The following is a 15,579-nucleotide window of genomic DNA, read 5'->3' on the forward strand; positions in this document are numbered from 1 at the left end:
CACAGGGAAGGGTCAGAGTGAAATTGGCCCACACACATGCCTGTGCCTCCATTTGTAACCTCCAAAATGAAGAGAATTAAAAGATTCTAAAAGATCCAACTCTCTAATCATTCTGGAACACATTCGTTTATTAAATATATATGCTACCCATTGTTTCATGTGGAATAAGTAAATACAATACAAGCCATTACTGTGCAAAAGCCGTGTGTGTGTGTGTGTGTGTGTGTGTGTGTGTGTGTGTGTGTGTGTGTGTGTGTGTGTGTGTGCGCGCACACATGCCTGAGAGAGAGAGAGAGAGAGAGAGAGAGAGAGAGAGAGAGAGAGAGAGAGCCACAGGAACAGGAAATGCATCACAGGAATAATAAAGACCAATCATAGAGTAGCAATGTGACACAGGAAACAAATACAATAGAGATGAATGATAGAGCTGCATATAAGATAAACATAACACTTGTAACATCTTCTCCTTTTCAAGTTAACCAAATGACATTGTGAAATTTTGGATGAGAACTTCCTATAGGTTAAGTCTGTTGGGCGGTTGCGAACATCTGCTACTACGGGTGAAGATTGGCCCTCTTTGTACTAAGAGTTTCTTCGACCTCGCTGAGATTGCTGGGCTCTTCGCACTACTTACCGGGACATTCTGCACTGGTCTGCTGTCAGGTATGCCGGCTCGTTCAGGACCGTCATTAGCATTGGTCCATGGCAGGGGTAGGCCACCTTGGCTCTTTTATGACTTGTGGACTTCAACTCCCAGAATTCCTGAGCCAGCTATGCTGAGGGGACAGAAGAGGTTTCCAAGCTCAGCCATGCTGGCTCAGGAATTCTGGGAGTTGAAGTCCACAAGTCATAAAAGAGCCAAAGTTGCCTACCCCGGGTCTATGGCATCAATACTGTGCATTCCCTATTGCCAGTGCGTAAGTGTGGCTGGGTAATACCAGGTGAGTCTGGCCTGTCCATTGGATATGGAGAGTCAGGCTGTGAGTCAGGCTGCTCAGCCACACACAGATCCACACAATTGTGATGATAAAGGGTTCCATCAACATCCACTAGATAGGAGCGTGGTGCCATCTATTGCAAACAGATACCCATTTTCCATCCACCTGTTCAATCTCCAGGCAGCGGTTTCATACGGATTCATTCCCCAATATTAAATTCTGGCAAATCTCTGGCTGATTTGTCATATCTTGGTGGTTTCAACAGACAAGTCAGGAAGAAGTTCAATTTCCCCAAAGTCTGAATAATGATCAACTAATATCAGCTACTCTTTTCCTGCATAGTTGAACAAATCTGTACTGACGATCTGCCAAGGACGTGAAGGTATCTCATGTGACACTATGGTTTCCTTTTGTGGCAAATGTGCATATACATTGCAAGTGGGACAATTGCTAACAAAGTCTTTGAGTTCACCTTGCATGTTAGGCCAGTAAAGAGTATCATGAGCTTGTCTATAGCATGCCTCACCCGCAATGTGGCTTGAGTGTATGTGCAATAACATCTCTGCTCTCAGAGACGTTGGCACTATGACACTTGGACCCTTGTACAAGATATCATCTTGTATGCTGATCTCCCCTCTGAAGGACCAATCCAAAATGGATTACTCACATTCAAGCAAAGAAAGGACAAAAGAAAGATAAAAGTAAGGATGTTGGTGTCATCTGGACACTCCGTGAAATTGCTCTAAACAAGCATGCATGCTGCATGTTAAAAGGTCCGTCTGGAGGCAGCTGAAGAGATGGAAAGGGATTTATGACTTGGCTGGAAGGCCCCTCTGATCTTGCTTTCTTAAGAACCTATAGTCAATGTTTGGAAATCTTCAGAACATATTTTTAAATAAAAAGTGTGAATCTTGTAGGCTCTTTCTCATCAAAAGAATTAAGCAGCAGGAAGATGTAGTTAAAAGAATACTGAATTTTGCAGATTAAGTGTCTGTAAAGATATGGAGGCAGACAAGATTGTAAGGACTCATTCTTAGCCTTTTCCTTTAACAGATCACTAAGCTGTCATCACAAGTATCTTTGAGAACCAGCAACATGTGAAACGTGGATCAGGAAGATGGTATCTGTGGGCAAGATGCATCTGCAAACTAACTGCTTTTACATGGGTCAAAATCTCAAAGAAACACCAAATTATTCGTTTTTGTTGCTGCTAGAAATCTTGTGAGTCTTTGAGAATGAATGCCAAAGTCCCACTTCAAGCACAAGACCAGCTGGGTGACCTGGGCCATCTCTCTAGGAAGAAGGCAAGCACAAATTACTGCCAAGAAAACTGCAGGGATAGTTGAAGAAGTTACTCAGAATCAAGAAAGACTCAAAGGCATAAAATGGCAGAAATAACAACAGAAATCAACTTAGACATATTAGAAATGACCAGGCTGAACCTGAGGGTGAGGTCAAATGCGTCATCAGTTTGGAGTTGCTTGTTCCCACAAGAGTCCAGACCCTCTTGAATTCCATTGACTCTTATCCTAGTATCAATTTGCCTTGACTGTTAGTAGATCAGATTCTTCTGCTACCTTCCATAGGTAGCATGAAATAAACTTGGAAGTGCTTTGAACTTTGAACTTGTGCCTGACGAGACCAACCTTTCTCAATGCCATAATGCCATATCATAACCCCAATGATATCTACTACAGCACTCCCAATTGATGGCCATTTGGCAAAAGCCATTGTCAAACAAATCTCACCATTATTATAATACATTCTTCCCGATGTCTAGCTCAAATCTCCTTCCTTTTAATTTAGACCCACTACTTGTCTTCTCTTCTGGAATAACAAAGACAATCTGACATTTCCCATCTTCTTTCCTAGAATCTCATGAAGTCTATCCAAGGCTTTGGAGGTATGTTAAGATATTAAAATCTGCACCTTTTGCCAGCACTACACTCACTACCCACAGGTGGGTACTATTGATGATGATCCAATACAGGAAAATATCGGGTGATTGCTTTATTGTAACTATTAGCATAGACGTAATAATGCATGGTTGCTTGCCACATTCGTGTGCTTTCACTAACTATCAGTAAATAAAAGTAAACTCTGGCTATTGGACCATTAAAAAAAATCTGTACAACATGGAGGTACAGTAGGTAGAGATCTCCTAAAAAGTGGTCAAATGTAGAAAGTCATTTCTCTTTATAGAAGAAGAAAGATGATTAATAAATCACACTATTCTCACGATGAATGCTTAATGCTGACATTTGTTGTCCACAGTTGCAGTATTAATATATCTGGACAAAATAACAAAAATAGATCAGAAAACGAATACAGTACGTTTGCTAGTTCTCCTTCAACAAAAAATACAGAATTATTTTAGTTAGGGTTTGGGTTAGTGATCAGATTCTCAAGAATGGTACATTGCAGGATAAAGGAGTGTGCACTAATGGCTAAATAGGATCTTTGTCCAAAGATAGCTCCCAAGACAAGTGGGGAAACAATATGCAAAGATGGCTTAATTGGTGCATTTTTATTCCTTTTCCCGCCTCTTCCTGTCAACAGGCTGAAGTCTACGTACCTGACAGTATGTTTAATTTTATCTTCACAAGAACCTGTGAAATAGGGTCAGTTAAGAGAAGATGAATGACCCAAAGCCACCTGTTGAACTATAGTCAGTTGGGGGCTTAAATTTGCATTTTCTTGTCCAAGCCCAACACTTTGACCAATGTTTACACTCTACTGGTTATGTTAGTTAGTTAGACCAAACAAGCAAAGAGAAGGCTTTTGGGGGGAAGTGGGGACATAGAATTTTGCTCATTTTCTTTTGGAATACATTGCAACATCTTTGCAATTAACTCTAAGTGAGCCTCTGCAGTCATAGAGATTGTGCTTTGCATTTAGATTTGATAGTGAAGTTTCCATGTTCTGAAATCCCATTAAAGAAATGATAGCACTTAAAAGTTATTAAAAATTAAAAGTTATATAAAGTTACCAAATTAAAAAAAAGTTACGTAAAGTTATCAAATGCTGGTTCTTGCTACCAAGAAGGTAAAAAGATTTAAGTCTTTGGAAGACTCTGGTCTTTGAAACGTCACAAAACCTTTTATTATTTTTGACTCAGGAAATTACTGTAATATTTTATCTTTACTAATTCCAAGGCAGGTGGGTGGGAGCAATGCTTTCAGCTGAACTCAAGTCTTGCAATCTCTTAAATTTGGAACTTTAAGCACTCTCACACTTTTTCACTGGAGTTTTATTTCAGTAAATCGTCCTCAGTTTATTGCGATTATTGTGGCAGGTTATTTTCAATGCCCGCCGGGCGACAGCTGCCCTTTGCTTGACCTGCAGGGATCTCTGCTCATTGACTGCATCAATGACTTAATGGGAAGATGGACAAAAGGACAGAAATATTCAATGACACCTGCAGCCTTAGGATGGGGGAAAGGGAAGAATGATTTTAAACTTAGAAATGCCTTTGTAATTCTATTTCTCCGACATATCTCATGCGGATGCATTGTTATTTAATCATCTGAATCAAGATTGCCGGTAGAAGTCAACTAAAGCACATCGGTACAGCAACTTGCACAAAGAGCCCGTTGCAAAGCATAGAAGAGACTGGCAGCGTATCTGCATTCAGCATTCAGAGAGCAGAGGAGAGGCTGCATCAAATGAGGCGGAGTTGCTATTGAGGAAGTTATTCCATAGTAGAGCCTGCTCTAGATGCAGTAATTCAGCATTGCTGGGAAGGAACACCCTTTTTTGCACTTTTCTCTCTTCCTGCATGCATAGGAGAAAATGCAAGGAGGAAAGTTAGGTATCTTTTCAAATACATTTATTCTAAGTGTTCAGACTACGGGCTTGGCTAACCAAATCACGACTGGAGACAAAGAATCTGCCATGTATGTGGAACCGCGGAGAACGTACTTCGCAAACCCGACTGTGTAAATTTATCCCTAATGTTTGCATTGTGCTCGTGATGTAAAATGAATCCGTAGCTCTTCCGATGCCACAGATCTAGCAGCAAGCTTTTCCGTAACCTCGGGATGCTCAGCTAGGCTAAATAATATTCCACCAAGCTGATCAATATAACACTACACAGCTAAATGATTGCTGGCAGATGACAGCTCCATCTCCTACCTGCCCAGATGCAAGCCACAGCAGTGAGAGGAACACTTGGGGGAGCACCATCCTTCTGCTGGCTGAGCGCTGATTCTTCATGCTGGCCCTTTGCACTGCTGTCTCTGACTGAATTTATCATTGGCCTCCTTGTGCTGCTATTCCCCTCCCTTCGCTTTCATAGGGGCTCACAGGCTCCTGTCATTTTCATGCAAGAAACAAAACTCACAGCGGCCCCATTAAAGGCATACTTGTCTTAGTCTGTGCGGCTTTAGCTTTTCCTCCTCCAGCAAAAAACAAAACGATAGAGTAGAACTGAGATCTCCTGCTTTGTGTGAAGGACTAAAGAAAGCAAAATTCTTTTCCAGCTTCTTCTGCACTTCTTTTTTTTTTTTTTTGTACCTATTCAGCCTTTTAGCTCACCTGTTCTTCCTAAGAGAGGTTTTTCCTTGGGCATTGCATATGCCCAATTCTCATAGATCTCTGCCTTCCAAGCTGGATTAGTGGCAGAGTATCCAAGACACCACGATACAAAAAAGATGTTGAGATTCTAGAAATAGCGCAGAGAAGAGCAACAGAGATGATTAGGGGACTGAAGGCTAAAACATATGATGAACGATCGAAGAACTGGGTATGTCTAGTTTAACGAAGAGAAGGACTAGGGGTAATCTGATAGCAGGCTTCCAATATCTGAAAAGCTATCTCAGAGAATAATGGGGGTCAACCTATTCTCCAAAGCACCTAAGATAGACATGTCAAACACAAGGCCCGGGGGCCACATGTGGCCCGCGAAGTGGTTTCATGTAGCCCGCGAAGCCATCCTGGAAACAGTGAGTGAACGGCCCCTGCTGCCTTGGCCCTGGCCCAGGCCGGCCGGGAGTCAATGTACAATTTTGTGGTGGCCATCTATGCTGAAACGCATTCAGTCTTAGCTCCACAAGACAGTCTAGAAATAGCGAGGAACTAGCCCCTGCTGCGTCAGCCCCACCCCTGGGTGCATGCTGGGGAGGTGTCACCCTTTGTGAGGAATGAAGAAATGGACCATGCCTTGGCGCTTGTCCCGGTCCTCCCCCCTTCTGCCAGAGACCCTCAGATCTGTCCCATTCCTGCCCAGGCGCCCACAGACCCCCTTGATGCGAACGATGTAGAGCTGGCCTTGCCCATCCAGTAGGCCACACCCACCCGGCCCCCCAAAGGCAATCACAATGCTGATGCGGCCCTCACTGAAATTGAGTTTGACACCCCTGACCTAAGGGAAGGACAAAAAGTAACAGGTGGAAACTTATTAAGATCCAATGTAGAACTAAGAAGAAATCTCATGACAGTGAGAACAATTAATCAGCGGAATGGCTTGCTTCCAGAAGTTGTGGGTGCTCCACCAGTGGAAGTTTTTAAGACGAGAACTGGACAGCCATTTGTCAGGAATAGTCCAGGGGTTCCTGTCTGAGCAGGGGGTTGGACTAGAAGACCTCAAAGGTCCCTTCCAACTTTGTTATTCTATATTTGATTTATAGAGCTGCCCACCACACTTTTATGTGACTCTAGGATGGCCTTACCCTGTTAATATGTTCAGGTCAAATTGAAATGCTCAGTTACATTCTTCTTAGCTAACAGGAAAATTGAGAGCATTCATCATTCTCCGACAAAAGTTCCTTACCTTTATCCAATCCCCTAGTCCAGGGGTAAGCCACCTTGGCTCTTTTATGACTCGTGGACTTCAACTCCCAGAATTCCTGAGCTAGCATGGCTCAGCTCGGAAACCTCTCCCTTTCCCCTCAGCATGGCTGGCTCAGGAATTCTGGGAGTTGAAGTCCACGAGTCATAAAAGAGCCAAGGTGGCCTACCCCTGCCCTAGTCACACAGTCACTCTGGAAGTCAGACCACCTGGGGAGCACTTAGGCGTGGACTCTTCTGTGGTAGTCTTGCTGTTATGGACTTCATTGCAAAACAAATGTTTTGGGCTTCATCCAGCTTTTGTAAGAGACCTCAATATGGACAAGAGACTTGAGATATCCTGGTTGCCTAAGAGAAAGTCTCCCTCAAGATAGCTGTTAATTCAAGCATAGATAATTCAAATAAATTAATGGGTTTAGTATGATTTAGCGTGAATCATATTTTTTCATGACTGGCAGGGGAAGTTTTTAATTTAGATTATTAATTCAAATTAATAAATTAGCCTAATTAAAAAAAATCCTTGCCAGTTATGAAAAATATATTTTGTACACTGCGTTAAGACTGAGTCTTAAGACTACTATAAGTAACAAAAATGGACTTATTGGCTGAAAGGTTAAGGATATTGATTTAAATTTAGAAGTAAGAAAACTATATACATGTGTAATGTTTAATTACTTAAGAGATGTTTGTTTATAATAATATGATTTGATAAGATATGATAATATTGTTTTTTTAATTAAACTAGTTATTATTGGAAGAAAAAATAAATAAGATTGGTGATAAAAAAGGGATGAGAGGGATTAAGAACTTGAATATATTTGCAAGAGGTATTTGAAGTGATAATATGTTGATGTAAAACACTATCTGATTATGGTAATTGAAACTGATTTAAAGTTTTAATAAACAGGTTTAGTAGTAATAGAAATTTAGGATAGAAATCAAATATATTAAATTTACTATGTTACTTGAGGGAAATAGAGAGATGGCAGCGAATCTATTAAGTTGAGCTGTTATTGTGTGATTTTATGTTGGAATCTTTGTTTACCCAAACATCACGGTGTGTCTTAAACACTTTTTGTTAAAACTATAAAACCAATAAAATATATTAAAAAAAAAAGATTGTGTCTTAAGAATATCCATAATGGGTTTCAAAGGAAGTTAAATGCTTGATCCTGCTACCATAAAAATCAGGCTGGAAATATTATGGATAAGATAAGCAGACCTACTAATCATCACCTAGTAGGCCAGAAAAAGTGTTTTAGCCAGGGTTTAAAAGAGAAAACTTGCTCCATTAGCAAGAGCTTGAATGTACACGAAAAACTACTTATTTACTTTATAATTTAATTTAATTTTAGTATGTATGTAGCATGTTTCATTATAAGATTTTATTTCACCCAAGACTCAACATGACAATAACTGAACAATCATAAAGAACTTTTCTGTCTGAAGAATCTTCACATCAGAGAAAATGTAAGCTTTGGCCTTACTGGCAGCAGGTCCTTTCAGACAAAGTCTAAAATAATTATTCAGAAATAATTCTGAAGATTATTTCTCCTCAGTTTTAACAAGCAAGGGTGGGGGGAGTTTTCCAGAGACGATCTAATTTCAGGTTTTAATAACCAGATATTTGCAGAGACAAGTTTTGTTAATAATAATGTCGAATATTTGGGTATCGTCCAAGTAATTTGTTGACTTGGTGTGAATCAAGAGTTCCCGAAGATTCTTCTGGACTTGTCTCCTTATTCTTTGCCTGAAAAGAGCACAAATAATTTTATGCAGTTATTGAACTGCAATGCAAATTCTCATTGATTTTTCCAACGCGATGGACCGGAATTTCTGAATGACTAGAGTCAATTTTGGCAAACGGAACTGGTATTGTCAAATGTCTGTTATTCCTCATTTATTCCTCAAACTAACTATAACAATTAACTTTAAGACAAATGCAGAATAGTTGGATTTTTAAAATCTATTCCAAGGAATATGAGAAAAATATATTATTTTGGTCATACTTTGTGACTAGTTTGGTCTTATCCTGCTAGTTGTTTTTTAAGAATATATTATTTTCTACAAATAAATGTAACTAAAAAAACAGAACTGGCAATATGATTTTTAAGATGAGTTCAATATAAGCTATTTTGACTTGATGCAGCTAGCTCATACTTTCTATAACCACAGGGAAAACAATGAGAAGCAAATATGTAATGTATGGACCATTTAAACAATTATTTTTCTTTAAATGTTTCCTTTTTTATGAAACCTCGTGACTACTTCCAATTTTATGATTTAATGAACCATAGAATACTTTCATGGTACTCTTAGTATGGGAATGTGACTGTTTTGTAACAATAGTTAAGCAATTAGGCATATGCTTCCCCCATTTTTATTCTGCTTTGTTAGCAATAAAGTTAGCTCTTTGAGTATTGAGCATTTTGCCTCTGTGCTATTCTTCTCTCATATCACGGAGCATAAATTTTAAAGTTTTGATGCAGAAGGCAGATAACAATAGAGATTCAAAAAATAATGCAATTTAAAAGTTTTTTTTAAAAGTTTCATGCTTAAATTGGGATGTTCCAACATCATCTGAAGCAATGTGGTCTCATCATGGCCCTGTTCACAGATCAAAATAAGCATTCCCAATTAAGTCATTTCCAAGCTGAACCAACACAGAAATATTTCTAAAATACTATATACCTCCCAGGGTTGTTCTGAGTTCTACATAGTTTACACAGTTTTTTTTTAAGTGGTTCATAGAGGATAACAAAGAGTTAAAGCAGACTCTTCTCTCAATGAAGAAATGACAATATTGGTAGTGAAGTTACCTAGTCTTCTCATTTTAATAATGTGAATGGCAATATAATGGGATTCAGCAGCATCACCACTGGCGACTTCCCCCAGCTGACAAGTATTTTAAATTATTTCAAGAGCAGTTCATTTAGGATTTCATGCGCCTTGAAACATCAATTGTCTCTGCTTATATTTGCTAAATTATCATTGCTGCTCGTTTTAATTAGATGAAAGCATATTAAATAAATTTTAAATAAAATACTATGCAATTAAAACAATTGGCGATTCTAAGGCATTACACAATGGGAAACAGTTTCTTTAAAGAAGATTGGAAAAAAAATGCAATTACTTCTGCTTTTGCTGCACATTGAAAGAATGTATTAATCTCCTTAGCACAAGCACTGTCACTGAATTCATTCTCCTTCCAACAAGCCATCATCAATGCCATCTCTGTAACACAGCTTGCCTCTGGAAAAGAAAGAAACTCCCATTATCCAGTTTTTTTACAGCTTCTACAAATCTACTGCAAAAGAAATAACACAAAACAAGGGAGAACATATAGCAGGTGGCGATCGCAGCACTGTTTGCTGGTATATTATTCCAAGAGGCTGTTAACTTCCCTTGGAATTGAAAATTCTTAAATAGTACTTATAATGGGAAGGAGGATGAAGGAAACAGTCACCGGTCAATAAGAAGACATCTGATCAAGGTGAGCCAGATCCCTGGATGTAATGCCTGGCACAAGACAGATGTTAATCTATCAGACAGATTTTAGCAGAATGGGTAGAAGCTGTGTGAACCGGTACATACATACATGTAGGATGTCAGTACATATGTACATGGGATACACAAAAGCCAGATGTATCCACTTCCTAAGCTTCCCTCTCTAGCCTATATCAGTGATGGCGAACCTTTTAGAGACTGAGTGCCCAAATTGAAACCCAAAACCCACTTACTTATTGCCGGGTGCCAGGTAGGCGTGGCCCACTGGGTGGGCGTAGCTGTGGTGGTCATGGCAGAATGGGTAGGTGTGGCCAAGGTGGGCGTGGTCACCTTGATGTTGCTCGTGGGGAGGGAGACCTATGGGGGCCGGGCAGGGTTGAGGGAGATCCAGGGGGCAGGTGGCTCGTCCTGCAAGGTGAAGCAAGGCGAGGCAGTGGGCAGGGGCACCATTGCCATAGGCAAGGCGAGGCAGGGGGCAGGGCAGCTGCTGCCTGACACCATTGGCCCCCGCACAGAGGCTAGCAAGTGCATGGGGGCCGACGGTGTCCGTCAGCAACCACAGCCTACTGACCTCTCCACCGGCACACTCTGGGGCTCCACAGCCCGCTGCCAGCAGTTCAGAGAAGTCGCCCCTGAGCTCGATGGCCGACGGACAGCTGAGGAGGCGATGCAGTGGGTCGTGCCCGGGAAAAGGAGAGCATGCAAGAGGCCAGGAGGGATGGGAGGGGGGGGGGAGGGAAACCAACTGTGCTGGGATGCATCTGGCCACGTGGGACCTTGGCGAGTTAGCAGGCGGCTGTTTGAAGAGGGATGGTTGTCATCTCCGGGGCATGGCGTGCATGCCCACAGAGAGGACTCTGAGTGCCTTCTCTGGCATGTGTGCCATAGGTTCGCCACCACTGGCCTATATCCAGGGGTAGGCCACCTTGGCTCTTTCATGACTCGTGGACTTCAACTCCCAGAATTCCTCAGCCAGCCATGCTGAGGGGAAAGGGAGAGGTTTCCAAGCTGAGCCATGCCGGCTCAGGAATTCTGGGAGTTGAAGTCCACCAGTCATAAAAGAGCCAAGGTTGCCTACACCAGTGTTTCTCAACCTTGACAATTTTAAGGCATGTGGACTTCAACTCCCAGAATTCCACAGCCAGCAATGCTGGCTGTGGAATTCTGGGAGTTGAAGTCCACATGCCTTAAAATTGTCAAGGTTGAGAAACATTGCCCTATACCAAGGAATTATGGAAGTCCACGCACCTTAAAGGTTGTCGAAGTTGGAGACATAACGGCATATACGGATAATTCTGTTCAAATATATATACTTGTCAATCATACGCCCTTCACCAAGCCCACAGAAACTCAGGTCAAGTCGAGAGGCACGAAAGCCAAGGGACTTGCCGCCGCCGCCTCCTTCCTGGCCGTTTCCCCCCTTTTCCACAGGCATTATAGCAATGCAGCCGCTGGACCCCGAAAACGACCTTCGCTTAGCTCGACTGACCCCCCACAAACCAAGCGCCCGGGCGAGACAGGAGAGAGATAAAAATGGACAGGCGGGTTTGTGCGCGGGGACCGTTGGGCGCCGCTCGCCCTCGCCTACCTCCGAGCTTCAGGTGCCGGTTCGAGACGCGGTCGGCGAGCACCATAGGCAGTTTTGTTTTCATCGGGCGACGCCTGCCCGGGATCGTCACGAAGTCGGCGTAGCGGTTCCTCCAGAACGTTAAACGACCAGGCGAGCCGGCCATGGCGCACCTCGTACCATAGAGCCGCTCTTCCGATGCCCAAGGCTTCAGGGGTAGGCCCCCTCGGCTCTTTTATGACGCGTGGACTTCAACTCCCAGAATTCCTGAGCAGGCATGGCTCCGCTTGGAAACCTCTTCCTTTCCCCTCAGCGTGGCTGGCTCAGGAATTCTGGGAGTTGAAGTCCACCAGTCATAAAAGGCCGAGATGGCCTAGCCCTGCTCAAGGGCCACCGAGGAGCTGCGCCGGTGTGCGCCAAACTCTTCTCGGGTCTGCGAGGGCTCCCTCCGGCCAAAAAGCGGCGGACGGCGCGTGTCGGAGCTGCTCACACGGACGGAGCGGCCGGGCGCGCAACGACCTGGATCCTGAACATGGGGCTCGAAGCCAAACTGGCTCGGGAGGGGGGAAGACTGGAAGGAGCAGCCGCCTCGCGCGAGTCCCCCGAAGTGGCGCGTGAGCTGGACGTGAGGAGGCGGGTGGGGACCCCTTTGCAGGCGGAGTCCTTTGAAGGCTAGTGGGGCGAGGGCTGGAGTAGGCCGAGGAGGAGTGACGTTGCGCCCAGTATATAATAAAGGAATTGAATACGTGCAGCCTGGAGAAGGGAAAGGGGGGCACATGATTGAAACCTTTAAATATACAGTAGTGGCCAAAATCGTGGAAACCTTTTGGGAAAAGTGTGTAGTAGAAATGCCACCTTTGGTTAAGTTTCTACCCATTTTTCTTCTAATTTCTTTATAACAGTAGCCTTGTTCACTTCATAATACTATTCTACATCGCTTTCTGGGCGACCAGTCAACTCTTTGCACCATGACTTTAAATGTATTACGTTTGACAAGCTCACTCATTGAAAGAACACAAAAACCCCAACCAACTTGATAGGGATCACATAACACACTGACAAATGCCCTCCTCTCAGCTTCAATACATGACAATCAATCACTGGATCCTACTGTGATCTGATTGGCTTATTGCCAAAACAAGATGACACCCGATTGGCTCTCTAAACACTCATGTTCATTGGCTACCATCAGATGAAGGAAAGCTCCCTGATATCAACTTAAGCAAGTTGTGCTTCCTTTTTCTGGTTATTTGGCTATAACTTTCCATAGAATACAGTACAGATAATTGAACAAACTTTGTTGCATTACATTCTTGATTCAATTATCTTTCCATTGATATATAATTTTATGGTACTACTCCAAAAAAGTGGTGATAATAATAATAATAACTACTTTATTGTCACTTTGACAGTACACCAATCGGCATACATCAAAATGAAATTTCACTGCATACAGCTCTCAAAGAGTCAGCACCCCCGATATACACTCCTTGTTGGTGGCCAGCTCAAATTAGCCATCAAACCTCAAAAATACACTTTTCCCAAAAGGTTTCCACAATTTTGGCCACTACTGTATAAGGTTCTAGAAGGCAGTATTTTCAATATTAAACAAAAATCAAGAATACTGGGGCATACCCTTAAACTGATAGGCGGGAAGTTCAAAAGTAATGTTAGAAAGTATTATTTCACAGAAAGAGTACTGGGAGCTTGGAACCAACTTCCAGTGGAGGCAGTGGGCCAGTCGATAGTAATTTATCCCAAACATGTCTATCGCCCAACAAAAATGAGAAAATAAAATAATAAAATAAAAAATAATTTAAAATAATTTAAAAGAAGACAAGCCAAAAAAAAAAAACAAACCACCCCTCTCAAAAGATCTTTCTGTGGTCCATTGAGTATTTTTCTGCCCTAAGTTTTCTGTGTTTGTGTTTCTATATTTTTGGAAGGCTTAGCTGCTTTTAACTTTTAAACAGAGGAGAGGTTAATAAGATTTTAATTACATGCAGCCTTCTCATTTCTAAAATAACTTTTCTTACAATAAAAAAAAACACCAGAAAACACTATTTTACTTCTGTCCAACATTGTTAAACTATATTATCAAACCATATAAAGGGACAAACAGAACTAAGTATACATTGTTAAAATAAATTACCTGAGTGTCTGGCGCACATACTTAATATTAAACGACAAAGTTTGGTTTATTCTTGTGAAATATTATGAAACCTATGTGACACGATTAGGCTTACTCATAAATCTAATGTTGTATGGTATAATAGTGTTAAAAATACAATAGTAGAAAAAATAATTAGGTGTCGCTATTTTTTCCGCCTCCCAGGTTCTTGAAATCTTTCTGTTTATATAAAATGAGTTTTTTCTATTCGCATGTTTACATTATTTTAGGATTATAGCCTTAATGGAAGGAAAGACCATCTTTGGTTTGTTCAGTGAAAGATATGGTTAGAGATTCTTGAACTCTGTACCAATGAGGTCAGTGTAATTTAGTTCTGCATTAAGGTCTGTAGGATTCAGCCATGCTGTATTGGGTATATATGATTAAAGCCTTCTTCTTAGCAATCCATTGGTCAGCAAACGTATCTTCCAGTTAAATGAGAATGTGTCTCTTTGTAATTTCACACCTGAAAGAGTTCTAATCATTGAAGAAATTTATTGATACAGCCATTCAACATAATCTTGTCTCTTTCATAAACCAGTTATTCATATCTTAGGGATTTCATTTAAAGAGCTGCTAAAACTTATTTGAAGAGGCAGAACATTATACATAGCTGCTTGAAAACTACTGAGACAACTGAGGTATAAAAAACATAACCCATAAAGATGGAAATCATTCACTTTAGCTATGACACTGGATATATAGCTTTATTCTTGCATTCTTCAATAAATATTTCTATATCTGGGACACTACACATCCTCTTCACGACCTGTTTTCCTTGTTACCTTCTGGAGGAGGCTTCGTGGTATCCGGAGTAGAACATCCAGATTCAGCCATAGTTTCATTCCATACAGCATTAACCTTGTGAACTCTCAAGCTTCCTCCTTCCGTTATGTATTCAAGATGGACAGCATTTAATATTTATTTGCTACGTGTATGTAGAGGTGTGGGTCTATACATATGTTGTTCATAGTATGTTTAGGTGTGCATCATGTATGTTTCACTTAGAGCGCGGGCAACTAAATTTCATTTTTGATGTGTGCCGTTGTGCCCACAGTAAAAAAAAATGACAATAAAGGTTATCTTATCTATATATATTTGCATTCTTCAATGAGGTCCTGGTCTAAATATTTTTACTGAATTTACATATTAATACAATAATAGTGTTTTAAGAAATGCCAATTTAGGTTACATTTATTCAGGTTCTTTATTGATGGATTTATTCTGTTTCATCCTGTTGTAGAGACTGAAGGGGATGGCCTGGAAACAAATTTAATGTGATTTCTTAGCTAATGTATTTCCCTTTCTGTAATGTACACAGTATAGTTGCCTACGAGCATTAACTTTTGTTTCAGAGGAACCGTGTGGCAGTTGCAATCAGAGTGAAAAAAGTCACAGATCCGGAAATCAGGTTTTCAAAATTTTCTCCTTTTATCGTATGTAGCCATGCCTGTTAAATGGCTCTTTGTCATGAGGATTTTAGGATTACAGGAATATTCTTCTGAACTTGTAAATCTAATGCACGTGAATAAAGTCAATTTCTCATTGTAGATATATTCTAATGCATGACCTCTTTCTTTTTATTAATGCATGCTTTTGCCGATCATGAA

At 41.2% G+C, this 15,579-nt stretch overlaps 2 protein-coding genes across 3 annotated transcripts in view; both read right to left on the bottom strand.

Annotated features, from left to right (window-relative positions):
- Positions 1–5,872, bottom strand: part of LOC120315533 (neurotrypsin-like) — a 35,155-nt gene extending 29,283 nt beyond the window's left edge. For both annotated transcript variants that reach the window (XM_039360018.1, XM_039360020.1), the window contains exon 1: positions 5,073–5,872. In XM_039360018.1, the coding sequence (XP_039215952.1) occupies positions 5,073–5,153 (81 nt within the window). In that variant the 5' untranslated portion in view covers positions 5,154–5,872. The remainder of the gene's footprint in view (positions 1–5,072) is intronic.
- A 2,212-nt stretch (positions 5,873–8,084) lies between these two features.
- CHCHD1 (coiled-coil-helix-coiled-coil-helix domain containing 1) lies at positions 8,085–12,339 on the bottom strand. The gene is made up of 3 exons (XM_039360017.1): positions 11,821–12,339; positions 9,859–9,977; positions 8,085–8,475 (listed from the first exon to the last, which is right to left on the bottom strand). The coding sequence occupies exons 1-3, from the start codon at positions 11,963–11,965 to the stop codon at positions 8,371–8,373; spliced, it is 369 nt and encodes a 122-aa protein (XP_039215951.1). The 5' UTR covers positions 11,966–12,339; the 3' UTR covers positions 8,085–8,370.
- Positions 12,340–15,579: the final 3,240 nt, after the last annotated feature.

The sequence above is a fragment of the Crotalus tigris genome, unplaced genomic scaffold (assembly GCF_016545835.1).
Source record: "Crotalus tigris isolate CLP2741 ecotype Arizona unplaced genomic scaffold, ASM1654583v1 scf7180000019147.1630427, whole genome shotgun sequence".
Taxonomy (NCBI): domain Eukaryota; kingdom Metazoa; phylum Chordata; class Lepidosauria; order Squamata; family Viperidae; genus Crotalus; species Crotalus tigris.